Consider the following 27,748-nt stretch of genomic DNA (forward strand, 5'->3'; position numbering starts at 1 on the left):
TTAAAGATGGCCTTGATGTGTTGAGCACTGGGTAATAAGTCACGCTACCTTCTTGCTAGTGCCTGGGTAGAATGTTAACTCTTACCTCAGAGGCCTTACATCCGGCTACATCAGAAGGTGTGGCTGATCTAACTCACAATGAAACCAGTACTACGAACTGGGATTCCTCTGGGATGTGGCTTAAATTGCTATCTAACTCTGAAATTCCACTTCTTCCATCCTGAAGGTTTCCTTTTCCCAGAATAAGCATCCTTTGATGTACAATCTCCATGAGGTAGCATTGTTAGGTGAGGGCTTGGTAAAAGCTAAGTGGGATGTGACAGATACTGGAGCATTTGTAATTCGTGTCCAACCACAGTTCAAGTGTTAAAATGAATCTGATCTTTTAAATATCATGGTCCATGAGTGGAGGATTTGAGAGGCATTTGTGTCACATGGTAAATTTCTGAACCTCTCAGCAAAGACACTGAAGGGTTTGTGGGGTTTTTTTGTTTTGTTTTTTTTTTTGGTTAAGTCTTTTACTACTATTTTTTAAAAAAGTGTATGAATCACCCATGCATCAGAAGCCGAATAAAAAACAGGGCAAAGCAGTGCTTAACAGAGTCCTGACCTCACATAGAGAACAGACTTGTGGTTGCCAAGGGGGAGGGGGTTGGGGGAGGGGTGGGTTGGGAGTTTGGGGTTAGCAGATGCAAACTATTATATATAGAATGGATAAACAACAAGGTCCTACTGTATAGCACAGGGAACTATATTCAGTATCCTGTGATAAACCATAATGGAAAAGAATAGGAAAAAGAATGTATATATATGTATAACTGAATCACTTTGCTGTACAGTAGAAATTAACACAACACTGTAAATCAACTATACTTCAAGAAAACAAATTTTTAAAATAAAAATAAATAAAAGTCCCATCTCAGTAAACTGGCCTGTGTGTAAACACCACATCCCCACTGGACTCCAGCGAAGAAGATGGTGCCAGGGCTGCAAAGTGCGCTAGTTCCCTTGGAAGGGGGACCCATGATGCCATGGCTGGCAGTGAGCAGTGAGCGAATCGGAGGAGAGTGAGCCTTCTCTCTGGTGCCGGAAACAAGTCACGACCGCGTGAAGTTGAGCCTGCCAGAAAGATGGCGTGGCTCCCATGTCCTCACCTGTCTGCTCTTGTCCCAGATGGGCGGACACCTGGGGGTTATGAACATGGTGGGGATGGCCGTGGTTTTTTTTATTTCAAGCCTATGAGTCAAAACTGATACACACTGGGCCTTTTCAGGACCCTGCGGGGAACGTGGGGAGAGTCCAGTCGATCATGTGTAGGATGGAGACAGCACCATGGAGATTTCCCCACCAGCTAGTCAAGCAGGCAAGCCAGCTTGTGGAACCCCTCACATCCCCGAGAAATTTCAGCCTTGTTTGAGAAGACTGAGAAAAAGAATTTCTTCTTCTAATTCTTACCATCTCTGAAGGCCAAGTCAGTATCTACCTCCTCTTGGATCCTCGGAATTATTTACTCATTATTAATTCATTCAACTTATGTATTAAGTGCCTACTGTGTGCCACACACTAGGACTACAGCTGTGAACAAGATAACGTCTCTCCACAGCCTCCCTCTTGGAGCTTGGACCAGTGGAAGAGACATACAAAGGGCTTCATCACTCTACTCTTGAGTGATGCTATGAAGGGAAAAGCTTGTAAAAAAAAAGGCAGGGGGGCTTCCCTGGTGGTGCAGTGGTTGAGAATCTGCCTGCTAATGCAGGGGACACGGGTTCGAGCCCTGGTCTGGGAAGATCCCACATGCCGCGGAGCAACTAGACCCGTGAGCCACAACTACTGAGCCTGCGCGTCTGGAGCCTGTGCTCTGCAACAAGAGAGGCCGCGATGGTGGGAGGCCCGCGCATCGTGATGAAGAGTGGCCCCCGCTTGCCGCAACTAGAGAAAACCCTAGCACAGAAACGAAGACCCAACATAGTAATCAAGCAATCAATCAATCAATAAAAAAAAAAAAAAAAAGGCAGGGGGCCTAAACTAAACTGGGGAGGGGGAAACAGCATCAGAAAAGCTGCTCCAAGGAAATGACGTTTAAGCTGAGACCTGAGGGATGGTTAGGCTTCCATCAGATGAAAATGTGCGAAGACGGCCAAGAATAGTTAAGGCTCCCCTTTCCTTTGAGAAATGTAAAGCCTAGGACTGTGAGGGAGGGAAGAGAGAGGTATGTATCAGATTCCTAGGAGAGGAGGAAGGCGTGACGTGTCATTGCTGAGAAGGGGCCAGAGGAACGCCAAGCTTGGGGACACATTGAGATCGCCAGTGTGGAGACCTGGTAAGGGTGGTGAGAATTCACGTACAGAGAAGCAAGTAATTCCAGTGCTGGGACCTTTTTCAAGAGACCTCAGGCCGCTTTGGTGACAGTACAAAAAAGGCAGGTGGCTGTGTTTGTTCCAGAGCTAAGGTTTTGCCTTAAGACATACTTGGCTTAATTTTTAACTGTTTGCCTGATGTGCTCTTCTCTTTTATTCTCCTTCTCTCCCTTACCTAATAAATTATTCATTAAACTTGCATTTTGAGAGTCAGCTTGGGAATCCTCCTTTCGCAGAAACATGTATTCAGTAAAAATTTCTTGACTGGCTCCTATTTGCCAGCTCATGGAGATGCTGAGAATGTGGTGGGATACAAGATGGATATATCCCTGCCCTCAAGGAACTTTTAATTCAGATCAGATGAGCAAACATGCAAGGCAGGAAGAAACAGAGCCTAAAGTTCAAACTGCACACTTTGTGAAACAGCCCATTAAGACTTGCTTATGCAAATAGAAGACCCTTTACCTGGACTCCTCACTCATGTCTGTCAGAATCATTTTCTCCCTCTCCCTCTCTCTCTCTCTCTCTCTCTCTCTCTCTCTCTCTCCCCGACCCCTCTCCTGTTCTCTCATGAGATTTACCATTAAAAATAAAAAATGAACCTTGGGAATTGGTTTTCAAGTCAGCATAGGAGGAACAACAACCTTAGAAGGCATTCCTTACCCACCAAAGTCACTCGCCTTTTGGCTTTTCTGAAGGCAGAAACCAAAACGGCGGCAGAGCTTTGATAAGCAATAAACTATGTTACTTCTGTAATGTAAGTTTAATGTATTTTTGAAGACAAGTGACAGCCACACACACACTCCCAAAGGGTCTGATTTCCCATTTCCCATGGGGATCAACAGGTTTAATATGCACAAGAAGAAATCAGGTTACGCTGACAGATGGCCTGAAGGATTTATAACCCGCTCTTGGGATGAATGCCTGGCTCTTTCCACAGCAGCAGCAAGCCTTGATGGCAGCAGGGCCAGTTTGGTGATGTCAAGGCTTCCCAGGTTCCTTTCTCTCGTGCTTCAAGCTGCTGCAGGCAGACATGTCAAGATACTGCTCCATAGTGATGTAAAATGATTTGGGAAACCGTAAAGAAAATCTTACCTTGGAGTCCTTTACCACCTTCCGCTCTTTGGGTGTGTTTCCCCCCGACTCAGGGAAAGAGAGAAGCGGGGATATCTTGGAAACAACTGGTATGGCAGAGACCCTTGGGCCTTAGCAGGGCCCTGGTGGACAGTAGGCGTTCTCTGAGGTGGCTCTGTGTTTACAGCAGAGCCGCTTGACTCTCACGCAGAGTTCAGTGTACAAAGCTTACCTATAGCGGAGCCCCTTTGGTCTGCAGAGAAATTGACCCGAATTTGAATACTTGAGCTTAAAACTCTTTCAGGAGACCAGAGACTTCAGTGGAGAGGTTCATGCTTCCATAGCCTGTGCATCTGCCCACGTGCTTCACAGGACAGAAGCCCAGAAGAGAATTTAGGTGTTTGGTTAATCTGTTGCTCGTCAAGTGTCATTTTACCACACGGTTCCCACACCTTGTGATGACCCGGGAAGGAGGCGTTCCCATGGCGATGGGTCCTTGGCCTCCTTATTTCGGCCATTGGTGAGGAGTCATGTAGAGGTGGTTTCCAACATGCTTAATTATGAGTCAACTAGGACAGCTGTAAAATGGTAATGACCATCATTACTGACCTCAACCGGCTTCAGAACAACTAAGTGTCTGCTTCTACAGCTAATCTCACCGGCCATCCCAGCTCCACCAAATCATACAGAATTTGCAGCGATCAGAGCACCTACCTGTTAAATGTGTTTGGCTAAAGAAATAAATAGCTGGTAGTTGGGCTGCAACTTTCATTCATTTCATCCGGTTTTTGCTTTCTTTTTTGTTGGAATTGATTGGGGTGGCGGATAGTCCAGGCTAATGAAGACAGTTAAAAGACTCAGCAGAGGCACCAACAGCAAGAATAACTGAGGTCTGTCCTGGAGGAGCCTGCTGATTAGGGCTGAGAATAGAATTATACTGTCCCCTTGTGGTTAAAAATGGCACCTGCTTTTAAAGTGAAAGGCCCTCGGTTTTTCTCGAGATTGAATCACTTATTGATTAAAATCATGAAAGGAATGGATACAAAAGTATGAGTGATTATGGAGCTTCTAGTCCAAAATAGTTATCCAACCCTACTTCTAAAAGAGTCCCCAAAAGCAGTCCTATAAACTCAGGCATCGACATTTCTCAGGGCCAAATGACAATTTCCCACAGTAGTCTGAAATGATATAAAGTTGCGGGGTGGGTGAAATGCCACTGCCTCTTGTCAATATCATGCATTAAATTACAGTCACTGGTCATGATTGTACATCAGTGCAGCCAATGGTGAAACCTATTCTGAAACAAAAAAAATTGATGTACAACTATTAAACTAAATCTGCTATTTCATTAGTATTATGATCTTTTGCAACACATCTTAGTGGGGCATTCAGGTGCTGTAATAAATGTTTGTTGAGGCACGGTGAATGGTCGTCCTTTGCTCTATGTTGAATAACTCATAGAATATTTACACATGTGGTCTGACAACGGGATATTTTTTAACTTTGAAGAAACAGTATTCTATAATTGAATGCAATTTTATTGAGACAGGTAGGAACAGGATGGAGAGAAATAGGCTTAAATATCTCCTTGAAAAAATCATGAGAGATCGCCCCAAATTGTTCATGTATTTCTGCTGGTGTGGATTGATTCTGGATGCTCAGGAAACATCTTACTTGATATAGGAATTAGCAGAAAATTAGCTGGTCCCCAAGGCCAGTAGCAACATCAGGGACTCCGCAGCCTTGGATTATCTTTTCCACGTGGACCTGGTTGGTAAAGGCGCACAGCGTATTATATAGAAAACCCTTGCTCCTTCGGGGGCCCTTCCTTTTCAGGGTGACTTCTTACTTCCCGGACCCTGTGCCTCGCTGTCCTCATTCTCTCTCTCTGTCGCTAATCCTGAGAGAAGCCTTGAGTCTCAGGGAAGGACACCGATGCCCCGCCCTGCTCAAAATGAACTCCACGAAAGAACCCTGAGCACTGCATTTAAGTTCAGTGAAACCAGTGCAGGAGGGTCCAGCCTTGGGGGGAAAGTCCATTCCACTTCTTGGAAAGCCCTGGACCATCCACACAGGGCTTCCACTCTCATCCCCACCAAGAGGGAGGAATGTGGAAGTCATACGTGTACATCTACACACACGGGGGAGGGGCAGTCCATCTACACGCGGTGAGGGGGTAATCTACATGCGCGGTGGGGGGAGGGAGTAGTCCATCTACACAAATGGGGCGGGGGGAAGGGGGTAGTCTATCTACACACACGGTGGGGAAAGAGGGGGAAGTAGGCCATTTACACACACTGGGGGGCGCAGTTCATCAACACACACGGGAGGGGTAGTCCGTCTACACACATGGTGGGGACAGTCCGTCTACACACACGGGGTTGGTGGGGGGAGGCAGTCACGTCTCAACAGCAGATAAGCCACTAAAATTTAAGAAGGAGATGACCAGAGAAGAAATGGGCAGGAGAATTATGGAAACAGAAGACCAAAAAGAGAAAGAGACCAGGAGACGAGAGTACCGGTGGTGCAGACCTTCTCTAAAACTGGAACAATCGCACTGGGAGGGAGGTCATGTGTGTGTAGACCCCCGCACACCACTGGCCCCTGCAAGGGTAGGTGCTCCTGCTGCACTGCCACCACAGCTGTGACCTGTGTGGCTCCTGGTCGAGTTGCACACAGAGGTTTCTGAGAGGTGGAAGCTGCCCACACAATTGGAGCCCTTGCCCTTAGAGGTACAATGTATTGATAATCTGACTCAGAAACAGTACCAGATGATGATCTTGCTTTTCCCTGTGAGATTTTTTTTGTCCACGATGAGAACTTTTGTAAAAAAGTATTTCTGTCAGTAGCTTTTCTGCAAATTCTGGTTGAAGGGGAGTGATCCGGGAGTTTTGACACATTTTCTCTGAGTTACATCCTTTATTCAGTAGCTGGTAATAATCTGTTTTCACCCTTTTTCTCCCCACACTGTTCTGCTAGTTGGAGCACCACATAATTCATTATATTCTGTCGCCTCCCCCTGTTGAGAGAGAGAAAGAGAAAAGAGAAACGTGTACCAGAGGTGGAGAGAGGGGCCTGCTGGATAGATATGTGCCTTTTGAATAATTCACTCAGCAAACTATTTTCTAAGAACCAGGAACTTTATAAATAGACATTGATTAAATCATTGTATGAATGAATGAGTGAAGGAAAGAAGGAACACACAAACTCCTGCACAACAGACATCTTTTGTACCTCCTAAAATGTGTTATGCATGAACCTGGATCTGGATGTAAAAATTTATTTCATATATATTCATAGGTCCCCGTCATTCATGTGCTTGAATGCATTTTAATAACTTGTGGTGCCAATTTGTAGTCTAAGTTTAAAGTGAATTATTCATTGTTTCAACAAATCATAAGAGAAGTGCTGGTGATTTTCACTCAGTTATAGCTGTCCAGGGGCAAACAGGCAAAGGCAATTTGACCATCCATTACTGTATGCATGTAGTGTTTATAGGTATAATATATAACCAACACAGGAAGAAAGAAGTTCTGTATTACCCAGGAAGTTGTAATTTATTTATTTATAGAGCATTAAGAAGTGTTCATGTTGGTTCAAGGCCATATAGAAAGCAATCGACTTCATCTAGAAATCTCTCTGCATGCTTGCAGATAAAATTTCTTTTTCTCCATCTTTTTATTACTTGTCACCTTTAAATATTGAAATAAATGTGAAATGTTTCACCTGGAGAAAATCTGGTCTCGCTGAACCACAGTGACTCCGTAAGCTCCCCAGGTGCTGGCTTGATGTAGATGCTCATTGATAGCTACATAACAGTCCCAGGTCTGTTAGGGAAGCAAATGGAAATGCAAACATCAACCGTCTTTTTCATGAAAAAAAAATGTTTTGAGTTTTGATGAATTATCATGACAAAAATATTTATTTGCTGACTTTATTCATGAATCTTGAGATGAAGTTAAAGGCTGTTTAAGTGAGAATGTTCTAGAATTGTGCAAAGCAAATGTTCTTTAAACAAGGCATCTCTGACGAGAGATCATTGTTAATTTGATATAGCACTCTGTTTTTCTTTTTTTTTTCTTTTTTTTTTTTAAATGTGTTGTTTATTTTCTTATTGTTGAGTTTTTTTTTTTTTTTAATTTATTTTATTTATGGCTGTGTTGGGTCTTCGTTTCTGTGCGAGGGCTTTCTCCAGTTGTGGTAAGCAGGGGCCACTCTTCATCGCGGTGCGCGGGCCTCTCGCTATCGCGGCCTCTCTTGTTGCGGAGCACAGGCTCCAGACGCGCAGGCTCAGCAACTGTGGCTCAGGGGCCCAGCCGCTCCGCGGCATGTGGGATCTTCCCAGACCAGACCAGGGCTCGAACCCGTGTCCCCTGCATTGGCAGGCGGACTCTCAACCACTGCGCCACCAGGGAAGCCCCAGCACTCTGTTTTTCAAAATCTAAAAGTCTTAAAATATTTCACAGAACTCATTGGCCATTTTCATTTAGAAGCGCTGTAGCTGGACCGGGGAGCGGTAGCCCCCAGTGAGAAGGAGCGCCCTCTAGGGGCTGAGGCCACTGGCGCTGGAATCAGAGCTGGCTGGTCTCATATCCTCCGCTGCCACTGAGCGCGGTGACACCGCTGGGGAACTTAGTGTCTCTGAAAAATGGGGATTAGCCGTGCCTTCTTCACAGCGTGGTGGCAGTGATCAAATGAGGAAAGCACTCGAGTCCCAGGCACATGCAGGGTACTAATATGTCCTAGCTTTTATACTCAATTTGTAGTTTGTTTATAAATAGGTCTTATTTGCTGCCGGTGATGCATTCTTTGCGTAGACTTTCAGCCATCCCTTTGAAAGTGGACTTATTGAGTGCTTACAAAGTTTAGTGAAAGCCAGCCCTGAAAATAAAGTCACATACTCAGAATAGTTAACTGTTTATGAAGGTGAATGTAAAGACCATCTACTTCATTAATTGTATTGACCTTAAACCTTCTCAAAGAGAAGCAGGTTTGGGGAGTTGGGGATTCAGGTGGGAAAGATGCAAACTACATTTTTGTGAAAGCTGTAATAAATGCTTTACACTGTTCTGGCAAAAAAAAAAAAAAAAAAACAACAAGGGAAACCAAATAAGCATTTATTCATTTGCTGTGGAGTACTTGGAGTCTTAAATTTATTTGAAGACATTAAGAATCTATCCCCAAACATATCCAAATAACAAGACATCCGTTGCCTCAAACACTGCGCTAGGCACTGCACGCTCCTGCTTTGCGTTTTGGGTGAGAAAACAAAGGCCTGGACCACAGAGGGGAACTTGCCCAGAGGGAGTTCCAAGTCGAGTTCAGTGCATTCTGCACACAACTCCCTGCTCTGCTCAAACACCCCCTCCACCCCACGCCCCACGAGGAACTTACTCCCAGATTCTGGCATTTCACGCGAGAAGTTGTCAAAACACACGTTGTTCTCTCTGCAGGAGGACGCAGCCCTCTGCCCCCATGTCGCCACCTTGGAAGGACTGACCAAATCCAGCAGCCTGTGCCACTTACCACCCACTATGGGACCCGAGGGAAGCTTGCTGAGTGGGGGACAAATGCAGATCACCCTGTGGGGAAGCCTGGCAGCTGTGGCCACCTTCTTCCTCATCACCTTCCTCATCTTTCTGTGCTCCAGTTGTGACAGGTGAGAGCAGTGCATGTCTACTAGAGCCTTAAAATAACATGTTCCCTGGACCCAGAAGATTTCCTATATAAAAAGCCTGTGATGAATGGCATCTCACTGCATAGACGTTCCCAGAAACTAGTATGTTAGATTAACTGACTTCTCTACCGCAAAGGAGCCCAGGACGCTTTTTATTAGTTCAGTGAAAAGCCACATCTGATTTTCCTGGGGAGCACCTGGAAGAGCCCTTATGTATGAAACTTCCCAGAAAGAAATTTCTGCTATTCTTATGAGCACACCCTTGTCAAAATGTGTATTGTCTTTTTCCATCTGTGGACATTTGGAAATCTAAGTATCATGTGCATTAAAGATACTCTTTTTTGCTGCAATTTGAGAGTTACTAAGAATTTTTGCTGCTCTGTAGCTTTCAGGGGGTCATTTTATTAAGGATTTGTTATCTAGAACTGCAGTTTGTTAAGAAACAGATTCATTTTTTCTGCAAGAGAAACATTCTGTGTATGAAATAACCATCTTGTCTTATTTTAGAATTATACTTCTCTCTCTCTCTCTCTTTCCCCTCCCCCCTTCCTCCCTCTTTGTCTCCCTCATATACAATAAAATGTGTAACCCCTCCACCAAAAAAAAAAAGGAGATCTTTGCTTGGAGAGAAGCAAAGTCCTTTCTAACCAAGAGTGATTTTCCAGGTGTTCAGACATTGTTACAACATATGCAGCTCTCTGGTGAGGGCTGCTGCTGGGAGCCAGTGAAGACCAGCTGACAGCCAGCCCTCTTCCAAACTCTTCTCAATAACCTTGGAAGAGACTGGACAAGTGTCACTTAAAAGTCTGGATGTGGCTTTGTGCCCTAAAGTCTCTGTCAAGAGGGGAAAATCCAGACTCCCTGAACACAAGTAGCCTCCAAATCCCTGCCCGGTTTGGATCCAGGACTCCAGGGCTGGGAGAGAGACTAACTGATCAGAAAGATGAAGAAATAGAAGCAAAACTAGAGGAGTGTTTGTTCTCCTGGGCCTGGGAAGGCCTGCCTTGCAATTATTTATGCTCCCACTAGGTGTCACTGTTGCCTTATACATCTATGGGAAAGGTAGCCTCTAGTATGATGGCTTTCTTTAGCCTGTCCCGAGTAAAAATAAATTCTATTTTTACTCGATGGACTTTTCCATGGACTGCAAGTACATATGACTCATCCTGAGAGCATGTAACCTCCCCGACAAGCCAAAAGTTGTATTTTCTTTATTTTCTCAATCCCATGGCAGTGTGTGACTTTGCAAAGACTGAATTAAGAAAGATGAAGAGATGAGAATTGTTGATTTCCTTAAAAAAAAACAAAAACAAAAAACTCATTCCAGTATTCTAGACATAAACAGTTTCTACTCAGGAAACTGCCCCAGTCCTCTTGTTAACTTGTATTTTCTACTCCTGGAGGAAGGGGAGGTCCAGAGAGGTGACCAGCCCCTTGCTAGGACTTGACTCCCTCGGACCCTGCTGCCTGCAGCGGAGGGGTAGAGTGAATTGTCCGGCTTCTGCTTCCTTGGAAAAATAAACTTGGTTTTTAAAAGAGAGATTATTTAAATGTTGATCAAAGTTCGAATAGGAAAGGGGAGTGTATGTTTGATTTTAGATGGCACGTTGGATGTTACAGCCATGTTTCCTTTTCTGTTTCAGGGAAAAGAAGCCGAGACAGCACAGCGGAGATCATGAGAACCTGATGAACGTGGTGAGCACGCGTGCACGAGCTTTAAAGCATCAGCCGCTTATCTAAAGCAGGTCCCTACAAGCTTACAACCTGAAGGAAACCCAGGGAAGCAATTCAGCCAGAGTTAACTGGCTGCCTGGGCTGTGTCCTCTTGCTGCAGGTTTATATTCACCGTGGCTAGAGGCCTGTGCAATTAGCCAGGTTGTTGGGAGAGCTTCTGAAATGGATGCAATTGTGCCACCGCTGGAAAGATCCTCAGATAGTTCCAAACTACTGCAGGGATGTTTCTGTTTTGCCTCTGCTGGGCTCCAGCCGGTGTATTAGTTGGCTAGAACTGTCATAACAAAGGACCATAAACTGAGTGGCTTAAATAATAAATTTATCATCTCACAGTTCTAGAGGCTAGAAATTCGAGATCAAGGTGGCAGCAGGGTTGGTTGCTTCCGAGAGCTGTGAGAGCACATCTGTTACAGGCCGCTCTCCTAGCTTCCCGTGGTCGGTTGGCAGCCTTTAGTGATGCTTGGTTTGAAGATCTCTGCCCTTACATCGTGTTCTCCCTGTGACTCTTTACACCGTCTTCCCTCTATGTGTGTCTGTCTCTGTCCAAGTTCCCCTTTTTTAAGGCCTGTGATATGACCTCATCTTAACTTGTTTCATCTGCAACGATCCTGTTTCCAAATGAGGTCAAATCTAAGGTAGAGTTCGGACTTCAATATAGGAATTTGGAGAGGATAAAATTCAACCTGTAACAGCTGATCATTAAGCTAACTGGAGCCTGGGGCCCCCAGCATCCTAGATGTGGCCTGGCCTTGCTGGGTTTTCTTGCTCTGTGTCCTAAAGGGTCCTGATCGAGCCCCGCAGGCCTCTTGGATCCACCCAGATAGGGAGCAACCTGGCCATCCTGGTCCCACCTCATTCTCTCCCCTCAGGCCCATGCCCTTAACTGGCTGAGCAATTCCAGCAGCTGGGGATGGGGCCACCCTCATATTCTCAAGGCTGAAACGGTGAAGATGCTTCCTGTCCCAGACATAATTTCTCAAGATCAGACATAAACTGGTTGGAGGAAGAAGGGGCAAAAAGGAAAGATGGATGAGTGAAGTTATGTCGTGTGAGGTCTGGTATGAAACACGCAGCCAGCAGCCTGGTTCCAAGCTCACCCAGGAGGCGTCCCGGGCGCCCTGCCCTATGATTGCGGGATTCTTCCAGGCCAGGCAGCGAAGTGGTCAGCCCTCCTCTCCTGGGAGCCCCTGGGGTGTTCCTTCCTTTCATTTCTGTCTGCAGGCGGCTCACCACCCCCCCCCAACACACACACTGCAGTCTCTGGTTGTCTATGTCCCCACTTCTCCCCTGCCCCCAGCGCCTCTGTTGGATTGCCGCTGTGCAGGTACTCAGAGGGCAGGTGGGAGAGGAGGTGGTGCCTCCACTGTGGCTTCTCCCACGTGCAGGTCCCAGGCCCCAGCTTTCTTCCCCTTCCCACTCTCCTTGGTGCCCGTGGGCGGGAGAGGCGGGACTGGCGGAGAGGCTTCCATCTCCATCAGCCTCCCCTCCTGTTGTCCTTCTAGAGCAGCGGTTCTCAAGCATGGCCTGGACCAACAGCACCACCTGGCGTTTGTTAGAAGACTCGGGGGGGGGGGGCCTGGGAGCAAGCCCTCCAGGTGATCCTGATGTTTGCTCAGGTGTGAGAACCTCTGTTCTAGCCCTTCGGTTCCTGCTCTCCTGCTGACGCCCAGCAGCAGCCCTGGGTGAGACAGGAAGAGAGTGGCGGGTGGATAAAAGGAAGATCTGACTCTCCATGTGCAGTGTCCTTCATTAATAGCCCCCCATAGCCTCTCTCATATGAATGTGTGAGCAAGGGAGTGCACGCTAGAGCACGTTTGCACACACACATCACATGGCTCTCTTTACAAGCTTCTATCCTAGCTTCTCAATTTTCTACAACTTGCAGAGTCTCCATCCCAGGCCTGAGAAGTCCCTGTAGTCAGCCAGCATTCCCCACCCCTGATCCCGGCTCTGACACACACCCCGACACACACCGATCGCTCCACAGCCCCAGAGGAGCTGCCTTTAAATCCTAAGGTGAAAAAGGCTGGCGGGGGTTTCCCATGGCTGCATCTGAAGCTGCAGTGAGAGAGAGGCTCCCTCCTGGCTTCTGTGTTTGGAGCTCCAGCAGGCGTTTTCTCGTAGAAGCTAAGAGAAGAAATGGTGGCGAGAGCCTAGAGTACGATAATTCAGCTGTGACGGATTGATTGTGCTGTTATGGGCCCACCTGGGAGCCGTCCTCCCCCACAGCTGACTCCTGCCCAGGGGTGACGTCATTTCTGTGCATGGGCACCTGTGTCTGCAGCCGCCCTGCAACCAAACACAACGACCCATCTCATGGGGTGCACGGGATTGAAATAGCTGACTCCCAGTAAACGTTTGGATCATGATGCAGCATGAGCTATTTGCTCTCTGTTATTATTACTTGGTTCCCGAGTCAGAGAATTTGTGAAGCCAGCTAGCCAAGGTTGTGGTGCTATTTACATCAGAACTTCCCAGGTGGACTCCGGGAACATGGTCCGGTGTGGCCTCCTGGGTCCCGCAGGCCGTGCATTCCATGAGCGGGATGGGGGAACAGATCATATCAGCAGTGATTCAGCTGCTACGTGGGACCAGCTGCATATTTCAAGAAATATGTGAGCTACCAACTTACCTTCAGACTAGTCATAGCTGTAGCTCAGCCTGGCATATCATGCCATGTACTGTCCACCCGTGCTAGCCCAGTGGAAAACAATCAATGCCATCCTTCCCTCCAAGTGTCCTGAATTTGTTTGTGAGAATAAGAAGGGTTTGCAAACCTACTTTTTAGCATATGATGGTTTTGGTGAACCTTGAAGCAGAGACTTGGCTGATTATGAGTCTCAGACATCAGTGACATTATCTTTGATCAGATTTAAGTCCCTTCCCTTCAGATGACAAAAGTGATGTTTTCCTCGGCATGACACACCCTTAAAAAGGGTAACGTTTCCGGCACCCCTGGGAGAAGGATGAGGCGTCTCTCTGCTGGAGCTGATTCTGATCAGCCCTGGGGCTTCTGGTCCCCCCTCACCTTGAGCTAAGGGACCTGATAGCCCACAACCTGCCATAGCCTATTTGTCATTACCAGATGGGAAGCTCTGTGAATGGCGGCCTCGGAAGATTCCCAGGACGGCCCTGTCCAATAGAACCTTCCTCCAAGATGGAAGTGTTCTGTAACTGCCCTGATAGGGTAACCACGATCCACGTGTGGCCATTGAGCCCTTGAAATGTGACTGGTACAACTGAGGAACTCGATTTTATTTCATTTCGCTTAATTTAAATCTAAGCAGCGGATTTGGGTTTTGTTGTTGTTGTTTTAATTTTTAGAAGAAGCCATGGAGGGAATTCCCTGGCGGTCCAGTGGTTAGGACTCTGCTCTCTCACTGCCGAGGGCCAGGGTTCAATCCCTGGTTGGGGAACTAGGATCCCACAAGCTGTGTGGTTTGGCAAAAAAAATTAATAAATTAATTAATTAATTTTTAAAAATAACACCCCCCCCAAAAAAAAAGCCATGGATATTCCCCTCCGCCACGCAGTGTGATTCTTTTGGTGCCTTTGTTTTTGCAGCCTTCCGACAAGGAGATGTTCAGCCGTTCAGTTACCAGCCTGGCCACAGACGCACCTGCCAGCAGCGAACAGAATGGGGCACTCACCAACGGTGACAGTAAGTTCTGCAGAAATACCAGCTTTCCATGCAGGCCTCATCACCTGAGAAAGGGCTAGGGTTCAGAAAATGTAGCTCAAAAACTAGGAAATGTGTTTGTTCTTGCTCACCTTTTGTATTACTACCAGTTTTAGCCAAAAAAATCTCATTTGGATGAAAAGTTAATATCTATGAATTGGCTTCTGTGTGCCATTGCTCTGAGATTTGTATGTGTACTAACTCATTTATGCTAACAACTATAAGATTACTATGGCTAATATTACTGCCCTGTAAGGTAGGGATTATTACTCTTCACAATTTACAGATGAGGCAACTGAAACATTGCTGCTGCAACAAATTACCACAAACTTAGTGCCTTAGAAGAACACAGGAGCTTGGAGCTCTGGAGGTCAGAGTCTGAACCAGGTCTCCCCGGGCTAAAATCAAAGTATCAGCAGGGCTGCGCTTCTTCCCCAAGGCTCTAGGGGAGAATCTAGTTCCCTGCCTGCTTCCGCTGCTAGAAGCCTCCTGCATTCCTTGGTCCTGGACTTCCCTCCATCTTCAAGTCTCTCTCCGACTCTCCTGCCTCCGTCTTTCACTTACAAGGACCCTCATAGTTACACCGGGCCCACCTGGATGCCCCAGGCTCCTCCCCATCTCAAGATCAGCTAATAGTTCATCAGTATCCTTAATTCCTCCCTTGCCGTGGAGTGAAACACACTCACAGACTCCAGGGATTAGGACGTGGATGCCTGGGGGAGGGGGGGCGCATTATTCTGTCTGGCACAGACAGGTTACTAACTTGCCTAAGATGTTATGGTCAGTGCTCTGGGGATCTATAATTTGAACCGTCGATCTGACTCCTGGGTACACCCTTAGGACCACTCTGCACGCTGCCTGTTTCACGCCCAGGATGTGCTTGCTGACAAAAGTCACAGCTACATTTCCACTCCCCAGTTTACAGAGCCCTTTCGCCTGGTGTAGCAAATCCTCCTCTTACCTCCATTTACAGACAAGGAAACTGTGGGACAGTCAGGATTGACACCAGAGGCTTCAGACTCCAGTGCCCGTTCTCTGTCCGCCGTGACACAGACATCTAAATCCAGAGGGCAAAAGTTCACCCCCTCCTTGATGATCAAGTATTTAGAACACAGTGGGTAGTGATGGTAACTTCCGACGAGTGATCCATTATCATTTTCCCCAGATACTCTTCAGGGACACTATTTCTAGTCCCCCTAAAGAGAAGTAGTCTTTTTTTTTTTTTTTTTTTTCAGGACAAGAGGTGAGCACTTTATTTCTTCTTTCACTTATTTAGTTTTCCATGTAAAAGCATAGTGGGGTCAACCATGCATTAGACACTGTTCTGGACTCCAGGGTCTTAGAGAATCCCAGTCTAGTCAGTAAAAACAAGTGGGTTAAAAACTGTAAGTCATAAACCCACACACACAGATGTAAAGAATATATACGATATATAAGGAATATATATATTATATAAAGTAAATATATATGAATATACCAGTACAAATCCATGTTTAAGTATATATTTACACTTACATACACATATATATAAAGAATATATAGTATATAAAGAACATACAGTGGAGAGACAGTAATTTAATAACTGGCTCACTGCAGTGTAAGTACCCAAAGGGTACTCATTGGACCTCACTGATGAATGATGTATCCCCAGCACTTCAACCATCCCTGGCACCTAGGAGGCACTCAAAAAACATTTGACAAAGGGATGACTGAATGGTTCCACGCAGTAACATTTCTGTAGCAATCTAAGAATTTCAAATACTAATTTTCTAATTTGAGGTAAAAATGTTGGTGCCGGGAGCCAATAAGATGGAAGGAAGAGCTTGAAAGAGGCACAGGGTAGGCGGACCCTTTGGGATACTGCTTTGGGCACATTTTTGCCCCATTGTTTCCATTGTCTGTCAAACAAAGTGACCTGTGAAGGGGGATGGATGGCTCCCAGGTATTCCCTCCGCACAAGAGGAGGCCAGTAGGGCCGGGAGAGTGACTGCCACACACGCTCCCCCTTTGGAGCCCAGCCTCCCACAGTTTGGCCCTATGCAGTGTCACTTTCATCCTCTGGTTACTTTGGACACTGCCTACAAGAAGCCCATCAGGAGTAACAACAAATACTGTATAACTGTGACCCAAATTGATAGCCAAGACAATTTATTAAATACTGTATTGGAAAGATGTAATGGATGGCTTTAGTTTACACTGTGATTGAAATAAGAATATCCACTAACAGTCAAAACATCTGTAATTTACAGCCTCAAGTCAAATAAAAAACCAGCACCTTGATTTCACCTAACTTGACATCATCTGATTCACTGTAATAATTATGTCAGAAATTGTCTTCCTCCACTTTTAATACTCCCACTGCTTTAGTTCTTTCAGAAGACAGCACCATGACCTGCATGCAGCATTACGAGGAAGTCCAGACCTCAGCTTCAGATCTGCTAGACTCCCAGGACAGCACAGGGAAGCCAAAGTGTCATCAGAGCCGGGAGTTGCCCAGAATTCCCCCTGAGAGTGAAGTGGACACGACGCTCAATGGAGAAAGCGCGGACGGGGACCAGCGTCTGGGGATGGAGGGGCCGTATGAAGTGCTCAAGGACAGTGCCTCACAAGAAAATATGGTGGAGGACTGCTTGTATGAAACCGTGAAAGAAATTAAGGAGGTGACGGCCGCCGCCCACTCAGCTCGGGGCCACAGCAGCAGGTCGAAGTCAACTTCCACTGTGAAGGAGCTTCCGGGGCCCCAGGCCAGCGGCAAAACAGACTTTGCCGAATACGCCTCTGTGGACAGAAACAAAAAGTGTCGACAAAGTGCTAATGCAGAGAGTATTCTTGGAAATCCATGTGATCCAGAAGAGGAGGCGCCACCCCCTGTCCCCATTAAACTTCTGGATGAAAATGAAAACCTTCAGGAGCAGGCAGAGAGTAAAGCAGGAGAAGAAGGAGCCGCTGAGGGGACCAGTGAAACCAACAAGGTGGGCTCCGGCACGTTGGTTTCAGAGCTTTTGTCACAACTGGGCGTCTAGCTGATCCTGGGGCTTTTGCTTGCACGTTTGTCTAAGGAATACATGCTAGCACCTTCACGTGCGTTGAATGGTGGATGCTGTTTTCGTGTAAGCTGTGTTTGACTTTTTTTTCCCCCCTCCAAGTAATAAAATACTGAAAGCTCATGTTTACAAACTAGTTCTCTCTTGGCACCTTCCTTGGATAGTTTCCAGTTTTTGCATCATGTCTAATTGGGGCAAGTATTATTTTCTTCATCTTGAAGACCAAAAACTGGAAAGACGAGACTCTTTGCCACCCATTTAGCCTCTTCCACTTGTTACCAGCCCAAGGCAGTGGGGTGATCTCCCCCCTCCCCGGGTCCCAGAAATCAGAGCACAGGAACCGGCAGAGGGGACCAGTTCACAGGTGCCACTGGGCGTATCTGATTATGTATAGACTTTTATTTGAATCAAGTAAGAGATTTTATTTTGTGACAATTTCTAAATAATAACCTGTAGCTCTTAAGTGTAGCTATTCAACGGAGCTCTAAAATGTACTAACAATCCCCGAGCCTTCTCTGTGGGTGTCTCATAAGCTGATGTCTGAGCCACAGTAGCTTGGGATTCACATCTCCAGCTGTCAGCATTTCCTTGGGATTTAAACTAGGCCCTACCTTCTTTAGGCAACTGATATCTAATTTCCATTCTCTGCAGAGAAAAAAATAGGGTTCTCTTCTCAAGTTTTGGTAGGAAGGCCAAGTAGGGACTAGTCAGTCAATAGTAGCCTTGAAAAAGTTGTGGCGTTCATGATCAAAAGGGGAGGCCTGGCTAGGGTTATAGAGCTTATACCAAGGAGTCATTCTGTGTAGTCTTCTCTGAATGCATTTCAGCTTTTCGTTTTACCCGTAAAGTCAGCCATTGAGAGCCTCAGTAAAGTATTTGTGAATATATTTGTAAAATGCAAAAATGCAGCCTAATTTTTTGCCCTTTGTATAACTAAAGATAATAAAACTAAGGTGACATTTATGCTGCCTAAAGCAGTTAAAACTTCTTTACTTACAAGCATTTGAAAGATAAGAGAGTTGACTGTCTAACCACTGCTAAGTAAGCAATTCTCCAGATGTCACATTAGAAACTGGAAATATCCATCTGGGAAGCAGATTACCTTTCTATAGTAATACAGGAATGAATAATCCATCATCTCCATATAAACCATCCTAATTTTAAGTGATTGGGAGAACTTGAAATGTTTAATATTCGTGCATTTATTTGCAAAAAGATTTTAATGAGCACCTACTATAAGCCACATGATATAGGTGCTGGGAATACACTAGTGAACAAAACATATAAATGAACAAAAATCTCTGCCCCCATGGAGCTTACATTTTAGTGAGGAGATAGAGACATAAATACGTATGTAAGTAAAGTATGTGGTATCTTAGAAGGCTTTAAAGTTTAAAGGAAAGAATTAGAACAGAACCCGGGGGATTGGGAAAGTTGGGTGGGAGCACAGTTGTGAATAGAGTGGTCAGGGTATGCCTGGCTGTGAAGGGGCATTTGAACAAAATGTTAAAGGAGGTGAGACAGTGAGTTGGTACACATTTTGGGGGGGGCAGAGCAAATGAAGTAGAGGGAATGGCCAGTGTGAAGGTCCTGAGGCCAGAGCAGGCCCGGCCTCTCCAGGAAAGAGGAAGGGGTGGGCGTGGCTGGAGAGGGGAGAGCAACGCTAAGAGGAGTAGGAAGAAAGGTAAGCAGGGCCCCAACCCTGTATGGCCTCGGCTTATAATCTGAATACAGTGGGGTCACTCGAAAGCCTTGAGCAGAAGCATGGCTTAATCTGGGTCTGGAAAGGATCCCTCTGATGGAGCTGAAATTCACCTATGAAGAATGGAAGCAAGGAGACCAATTGGGTAGCCATTCTAATAAGCAAGACAAGAAACAAGGTGGCTCGGATCAGGGCAGGAGCAGCAGAAGTAACGAGAGACACTAAACTAGTGCCAGGAGATTTGTTGATAGACCAGATGTGGATGAAAGAAAGAGGAAGCAACGAGTCCGGGGTTTGGCCTGAGCCACTGGAAGGATGGAATTGCCATTAACTGAAGTAGAAAGGACCGTAGGCAGAGCAGATTTGGGAGGAAACTTGGATGTTCAGGGCTGGACATATTGGTTTGAGATAGATATTGGTCATCCAAGTAGAGATGTCAGAGAACAGCTGGATGGAGGGACAGGTTTACGAGGAAGGGCCTGGGCTGGGTTTGTACATTTAGAAGTCAGCAGCAGACATTTGTTTTCAAAGCTGACATCAGATGAGATCACTGCATGAGTACGTGTGAATGGGACCTAGAAGAGTTCCAAGGAAACAGGTCCAGGAAAGAAAAGGAACCAGCAGAAGAGAGCAAAATAGGAGAGAAAAACAGAAAAGTACAGTGTCCTAGAAGCCAAGGGCAAACTTTCAGGGAGGAAGGAGTGACCCCTGCATCAGATGCAGCAGGTGGGTCAGGAGAGATCAGTTACACAGTAGACATCAGTGTCCTTGACGAGAGCAGTTTCACTGAAGTGAAGAGGCAGAAACTGGACTGAAATGGGTTTAGAGAGAGAATAGGAAGAGAAAAGTTATTTGAGTGACTTTTTTAGACAGCTCTCTTAAGAGGTTTTACTATAAAGGAAGGAGTAATAGAACTGGAAGAAGGGTGGATTGGTTTTGTTTTTAGAATAAATAGCCTGTTTTTACATGGGTGGGGATGACTCCACAGAGAGGGGAAAGCTGATGATGTAGACAAAATGGGAGAGATGCTGGAGCTTATATCCATGAGTGGGTGTGAGGGGTCAGAATCTAGTGCACAGGAGGAAGGGATCACCTTATAAGGAGAAGCATGGAAAGTTCATCTGTGGCAACTGACAGGAAGGAAGATACATGAACGCAGAGACTGGGGGCAGGTAAAAGTTTATAGAAATTTCTCTTGTTTCCTTCACTTTTCTCAAGGTCCTCAGCTAAGAATGAGGATGGGTGAGGAGGTGTTGGGAGTTTGGGAAGAGAGGGCAAGATGTGAAGTAGGGAGCTAGGAGACCAGGGACCAGGTGATAGAAGGATTCAGAGCAGCATTAAGGACTCACTTGAGGGATGAGTTCACCAGTGACCAGGAAGGGAGTGGAGTATTTAAAGTATGACAGTGGAGTTTGACAGGGCAGAAAGGAAGGACGCCAAGGAGAAGCGACACACGGAAAAAAGTTTTGCAGGATTGTAGGAACTGGGTTATGGGAGGAGTGAGCTTGATCGAGGAGTGCTGGTCTGAAGGGGATTGCAAGGAGATGGGATGGTGGGGCGGCTGTTTAGGGTAAGAGAAGTCCGAGGTGTAGCTGGGAGAGTGAGCAGTGAGGTCGGGGGGAGGACACGGTCGGGGCAGGGAGGTCAGGGATCTGGGGCAGGCTTGGAAGGACCCGTGTTTGTTGCAGTCAGCAAGAATTCAGGCAGGAGATGCGTTAGAGACAGAATCAGTGAACCAGGAAACAAAATCATTGAGAAATGAGGCAGGGAGCAAGCCACAAAACGTGAGCTGATTTCCCCACTAGCTGTGAAAAGTTTCCAGATGACTTAAGAATCTTCCTGATGGCTCAGGCAAACTGTAGAAATATAAAATTCAGGCATTTGATAAAGAAACCATGTTTTTTTCTTAATCAGTCTTTCCATCTTTCATTGATGATCAATCTTTCAGTGACAATTAGGAATTGAAACAGTAGTCTACATAACTGTTTGTTTTATTTGTACCTACAGATTCAAATAAAAAATCAGAAGTTTCTCTAAGTGTAATACTACTGGGTATGCAAAAACATACTTTTTACATGTTTATTCTTCAGGTGCTTTATATAATTTCTTGGTAGAAAATAATTTCTTCTCTAAAAATCATTTGAAAACATTTTTGTAGATAGATGGATCAAAGCATATGTACAAGAAAGGTTAGATTATTGACTTCAAACTCCCTTCTCTTGTTTTATGTTTCTTCTAACAGAGATTTAGTTCGTTGTCATACAAGTCCCGGGAAGAAGACCCAACTCTCACAGAAGAAGAGGTGAGTTTTGTTAGTTTTTAAATAACCAGAAAGCTCATGTAATAGAGAATAGCACCTCCTTCCTTGAGTAAATGCACTGTCATGTTACCCTTTGTCTGAGAAAGCTAAAGGACTCTCTTAAGCATATGGTTGGAGATCAGGGTTTGGGGATGTTGGCTTTATAATGGCTCAGAGAGAGTGACCGGCAGATGGTAAGACAAGAAAGAGGACATGATGAACAGGTCAGCTAAGTAAAGAAAACTCAGTAGGGAAGAAGGAGCAGACAAAAATAGAAAGGGGAGGGGAGAAAAGAGGAATGAGAAGAGAGAAATGTTAAGTGTGGGAGCTTTAATCAGTCAGGAAGTCCCCTTTAGAAGGAAGTTAATAGTGGGTTGGAAAATACAGGAAATTGGAGCAGGTGGGTGTAGAGAATGTGCTCCAGGCTGGGAGACAGAGGGAGAAGGGCTTAGGAATTTGGGAGGCTGAGAGCAGGGAACTTCAGGAAGTACACGTCCAGCTTGGAAGTAGAGTCAGACATGGCCACCAGCAAGAAAGGATGATATATTCTCCCAAGCACCAGGGCTAAAGATTCACTGGTTAAACTTTCAGTGAGCATTAAAATTGTAAAAGCCAGTATTTATTGTGTTATTATGTCAAGCTAGACTCAGAGAGAGCTGAACACCTTAATTTATCTAGCTACATATAGCCTCTTTCTGGAATGCCTAGCTTAGTAAATTTTGTACATGTACAAAAGCAATGTACATATGCTGGTACATCACCTCCCATATAGGACTCTGAGTATTAAAATATGAAGGTAGACTACAATCCCACATTGAAAGTTGAAGGAGCAGAAGTGCTTTCCTTAGGTGATGTTGCCCAAGCCCCTCCATGTTTCCTGCTCCACGGAATGGACCTGCCATCTATCCACCAGGTTGCACAAGCCAAAAGCCTGGGGTCATCCTTAACACCCCATTTTCCTCACTGTCCTCAGATGCAGTCAGTAACAAGTCCCTTCAGTTCCACCTCCAAAGTAACTTTCATGAACCCCCCGACCCCTCTCCATCTCCACTGGGCCCTCCTCCCCTCATGAGACTAAAGCAGGACCCTCCTACCAGGGCCTGTGGCAGCTCCTTTGCCTCCTCCAGCGTTTTTCACTGTCCTGGAGCCATCCCATTTGGTATAAGAAATATGGGAATTCCCTGGTGGTCCAGTGGTTAGGACTCTGTGCTTTCACTGCCGAAGGCGCAGGTTCAATCCCTGATCAGGGAACTAAGATCCCACAAGCCATGCAGCCAAAAAAAAGGGGTGGGGGAGAAAATAGAATATAAAAGATCTGGAAACTAATCCTTTAAAATAGAGACAGTAAAATTTTAAGTTACTTTTCTTCTTATTTTACATTTGTTTGTGGCTTTTGAAAATAGGACCTTGTTATACTGATGAATGTTTAACATAGAATAAAGACCTATGATTCCTGTATATTCATTTGAGGAAGAAGATTTAGAAAAAATAAATATGGAAATCATTTATTTTTATATTAGTGTAATATAATGTTAGACAGTCCAGACTGAAACTGAGACCTGAATTTTAAGTCCTATTATCCCAATTTAACAGAATGATGGGGGAAGGGTTGAACATAAAAAGGAGAGAAATGGGGAAAATGGAGTAATTTATGAGACCATAATAACAATTTACAGACTGAATAATAATGATGAAAGATTTTAAAGAGAAAAATTGCAAAGCTAAATAGCAAGGGGGCTTGAAGAGAAACCTTTTATTTATACAAAATAAAAATAATAGTCGTAGGAGACAGATACTCAAAAGGAATATTAGAAGACTTGAGAAACATTGATAAGAGTTCAAATTTCAAATGACACCTTCTGCACATTTGGTTCATGCTCAGAGATAATATTAAGTTGTAAGTTAATGAAAGAGCCTATAATTAAAAAAAAAAAAAAGACTATAAAGACCAAGAAGACCCAAGTACTTACAAAGAGTGGGGGGCATTAATGGCAGTGACCATGGGGAAGAAAGTAGGGAAGAGAAACAGAAATGGTGGAGAGGGGTCAACTCTCATTACTCTCACAGGTAAAGGTGTGTTTGTCCTGATGTTACCCCCGAAGGTGAAGAATAAATATCTAGGATGCTGGTTCCCTTCATCACTGTCATCCATGACTTACCCCTTTATAATCTGTCCACATTTTTGGCTTGGAACACCTTATAAATAAAAAGTTCCATATGTTTGCACCTCCCTATGAAAAGCAGAGGATTTTTTTTTTAATTCTTCCTAAATGGAAAGAAATTCTAATTCTTCATTTTGAGAGTAATATTTTCCCTAAAACCTCTAAGGTGAGAATGTTAATTTAACAGTCCTGAAAATGGTCAGATCAACAGGGCAAGAGTTTCCCAAAGATTATTTCTCTGACTCAAAACCTTTGGCTTGTCAAGGCCTGGCAAATCTGAGCCACCAGCCTGTAGTGAAAAGTCCTCATGCAAATGACCAGTTAACATGCGGCAGGCGTGTCTTAAGAAGCTTTGGAGGCCAGCTGGAAGCTTCCTGCACAGTATGTGAGATGTGTGAGAACAGGACATCTCTCCCTGTACTTGCAAAGCCAAGCATCTGTCAGGAAGTATGTTCATTTATTTCCTGGGTGTTTGAATAAATCAATCGCTGTGGCAAAGATAAATACAGGTAATGAAGGATATTCTTACCTATTTCCAAACATGATTTCTAACAATAAAACAATACCTCCCAAATCCCTTAATCAGTCCATTTACTCTATCATCCATTTTTCTATCAAAGAAAATGAAATCTCTCCTGATATTTGTGGCTACATGAGGTACATTAGTGAGACTGAGTAGGTGTGCTTGGAAAATAGCCCGCTTTTCCCATAGGAAAGAGCATCCCATAAGTTGATTGTCTCCTAGTTTTATTTCTGGGTTGGCTGGTTTCAAATAAGAATGAATTTTCCCACTGAAGGAAATGTAGCCCCGTCTGTAAATGTATATTTAACCAATAGTATGCAATGAAGTAAAAAAAAAAAAAAGTGGAAAACGATACTCTGACAGATATAGGTATATGACCAACCAGAATCCAGGAACTACTCTTCAGATCTTTGTGATGCAGGACGAGTGGATCAGACAGTCTAGTTCAGTGGTTCTCACACTTTAGTGGACGTCAGAATCAGCCCATCTGGGACCCCCCCCCCACCAGAGTTTGTGACTCAGTGGTTCTGGGGTGGTGCCCCACAGTTTGCCTTTCCAATAAATGTCTAGATCCCGCTGCTGCTGGTTTGAATCTCACCCTTTTGAGAATCACTGGTCTAATACGTGTTTTTTACCCTTTTTCGTAAAGCAGTCAAACCTTTTTTGCAGGTGAAATATCATTCTGATAAAGAAATCAAATAAAACCTGATCTGTGGTCAGGTCCTGGGGGTCTTGAGCTGCCCACTCCACCTGCTGTCCTCAAAGCCCTCAGGAGACCCAGAGAGGACCTGGTTTTCATAGAATTATGCTACTTACAAAGTTGTAGATAACACATGTAATTGTCCTGTAGTTACATACTCCAGGATTAGCACAGATAATGAAGAACCCATTTTGGGGTATGCAGTCAAAGGAAGTGAAACCACTGTCTTGAAGAGATATCTGTACACCCATGTTCATTGCAGCATTATTCACGACAGCCAAGTCATGGAAACAACCCACGTGTCCATCAAGGGATGAATGGATAAAGAAAATGTAATTTTATACACACACATATACGTACGTAATGGAATAGTATTCAGCCGTAAAGAAGAAGAAAATCCTGCCATTTGCAGCAACATAGATGGACTTGGAGGGCATTATGCTAAGTCAAATAAGTCAGACAGAGAAAGACAAATACTGTATGTTCTCACATATATGTGGAATCTAAAAAAGCCAAACTCATAGACAGAGTAGAATGGTGGTTGCCACAGGCTGGGGACTGGGGGAAATGGGGAGATGTTAGTCAAAGAGTCAAACTTCCATCTGTAATAAGTTCTGGGGATATAATGTACAGGATGGTGACTAGAATTAACAATACTGTATTATATACTTGAAAGTTGTTACGAGAATAGAACTTAAATATTATAACTACACACCAAAAAAACAGCAATTAAGATAATGGAGTTGTTAACTAACCTTATTGTGGTAATCATTTCACAATATGTGTATCAAATCATCCTATTGCGCACCTTAAACTTATATGTGTTGTGTGTCAATAATATCTCAATAAAGTCTTAAAGGGACACGCACACACCCCCATAGTCCTAAAAATCTAGCTTATCACTAAAAAGGGGGAGGGAGAAATCAAGCTTGAAGCTTGTTTATTCACTTCACCCTTTGTTTTCTAGATCTCGGCAATGTATTCCTCAGTGCATAAAAAAGGACAGCCAGGGAACAAATCAGGACAGTCACTTAAAGCGCCAGAGTCCACCTATACCTCCATCCAAGGAGCCGCTCCGAGGTCGCCCTCTTCCTGTAACGATCTCTATGCTACTCTTAAAGACTTTGAGAAAATTCCCAACAGCGTCAGCACTCCTCCAGCAGCAGGGAGGCCCAGCGGCGAGGAGCCCGAGCCAGATTACGAAGCAATACAGACTCTAAACAGAGAGGAAGAGAAGGCTGCCCCGGAGACCAACAGCCACCAGGGCCTTTTCCCCAAGGAGAATGACTACGAGAGCATCGGGGACCTGCAGCAATGCCGAGACATCACCAGGCTCTAGCAGCCGGGGAGACAGCCCAGCCAGCATAGGACCGGCCGGCGCTGCTGCAGAGCACAAGAAGCGGTGTCAACCACGCTTCATATGCTGCTTTCGGAAATGGAAGGTGACTGGAGGTGCCGAAACTGCTTCTCAGTTTGGGGAACAGTGAGGCACACACCCTACTGCCAGGGCCCTGGCACACCCAAGCACACTTCCCTCATATGCCCACACCCTCTGGAAGGATCCCAGCTGTCAGTGGTCTCACCCTCTTTGTGAAGAAAGCCACCCAGGAAGGAAGAACAGCACTCATCAAAAATCACAGCTGACCTGCCTGAAACACTGCCACTCACAGGAGCCGGCTTTCTCTCCCTCTCTCCCCTTTCTGCTGCCTGCTACTAATGGTAAAATGAATGGCTTTCTTCCCCTTGAAATCTTCCGATTTATCATGGTTCATTCCAAGGATATTCTCCCACCAGCCTGGCCTTTGCCTTCAACGTGGGTGTTTTTCGATGGTAAGAAATTGTGGTTGCTGCTTTCCTGCCGCTCCCCAGTCCCCTTCCAGCAGCTGCCCCTGGGAACCGGGCCCGGCCGGTGGGTAAGGTTGGAGATGCCCCTTGAGCTTCTTAGCTCTTTATTCCTTCCGATTTGGGCAATCCATGTCAGCAGCCTCTCCCAAAGTACTTGAAGTCATTGTTAGATGCTTTATTTTATTTTTATAGTCAAAATGGTTTTTTCCCCAGTATTTGAAACTCTTCAGAGCCTTTTCAGTATTTTCAATGAATATCGCGGTACTTCCATACTTCTTTTAGCCCAGAGCTCATTCCTCCAAAACAGAGAGCCTTAATCTCTATGTTGGGACACAGACCACGTGTTTGGATGGCAGCCACGGCTTCCATTTCCCAAGGGCTGTGAACTTGAATGTGTATTTCTGATGATCCCCGCTGCCACACCGGCCGTGCGGGATTTCATACACGAACTGCTCCCCTAAGGTAATCTATCTGAGATTAAAATATAAACATTTATTTTTGTTATATAAATGTATAAGGTATTTTATGTTTAACGCCTAATTTCTAGAAAGTGCCAGATAAAATATATATTAACTATTTTGATTTGATGTACAATGATTTGTATTCTCATTTTGAAAAGACACCATAAAGCACATAAGCTGGATAATTATGAGTAGTTGTTACCTTTTTTCTAACCAAGTGTTGAAAACACTGAAGGTTTTTAAAGACTTGACTTTTCAAATGGTACTTGGAGCTCCTGGTCAAATCATCTGACTCGCTGGAGAAATAAGTGGAATAAACATAAATGATCATTTTCAATGGTTTGTGGTGGGAAGTACTGAAATATTTGACATGGTAAAAATGGAAGGAGGAACAAGATATGACTAGAGATGACTGTGAACAATTAACCTCAAGAAGGTATTATAATTTCATTAAGTTTTAGCTACTTTTTTAAGAAGAAGGTGATGAATTC

General features: G+C 44.9%; 1 protein-coding gene across 10 annotated transcripts in view; it reads left to right on the forward strand.

The window, feature by feature from the left end:
- PAG1 (phosphoprotein membrane anchor with glycosphingolipid microdomains 1) overlaps positions 1 to 27,748 on the forward strand; it is a 142,049-nt gene that overhangs the window by 107,338 nt on the left and 6,963 nt on the right. For 4 of the 10 annotated variants that reach the window (XM_036830629.1, XM_036830630.1, XM_036830633.1 and 1 more), the window contains 6 exons: positions 8,885 to 9,090; positions 10,752 to 10,803; positions 14,407 to 14,503; positions 16,889 to 17,493; positions 21,510 to 21,569; positions 25,919 to 27,674. In XM_036830629.1, coding sequence (XP_036686524.1) covers positions 8,885 to 9,090; positions 10,752 to 10,803; positions 14,407 to 14,503; positions 16,889 to 17,493; positions 21,510 to 21,569; positions 25,919 to 26,290 — 1,392 coding nt within the window. In that variant the 3' untranslated portion in view covers positions 26,291 to 27,674. Of the gene's footprint in view, positions 1 to 8,884; positions 9,091 to 10,751; positions 10,804 to 13,332; positions 13,458 to 14,406; positions 14,504 to 16,888; positions 17,632 to 21,509; positions 21,570 to 25,918; positions 27,675 to 27,748 lie in introns of those variants that run through there. The other 6 variants (XR_005017054.1, XR_005017055.1, XM_036830631.1 and 3 more) reach the window with 4 other exon arrangements.

The sequence above is a fragment of the Balaenoptera musculus genome, chromosome 17 (genome assembly GCF_009873245.2).
Source record: "Balaenoptera musculus isolate JJ_BM4_2016_0621 chromosome 17, mBalMus1.pri.v3, whole genome shotgun sequence".
Classification (NCBI taxonomy): Eukaryota; Metazoa; Chordata; class Mammalia; order Artiodactyla; family Balaenopteridae; genus Balaenoptera; species Balaenoptera musculus.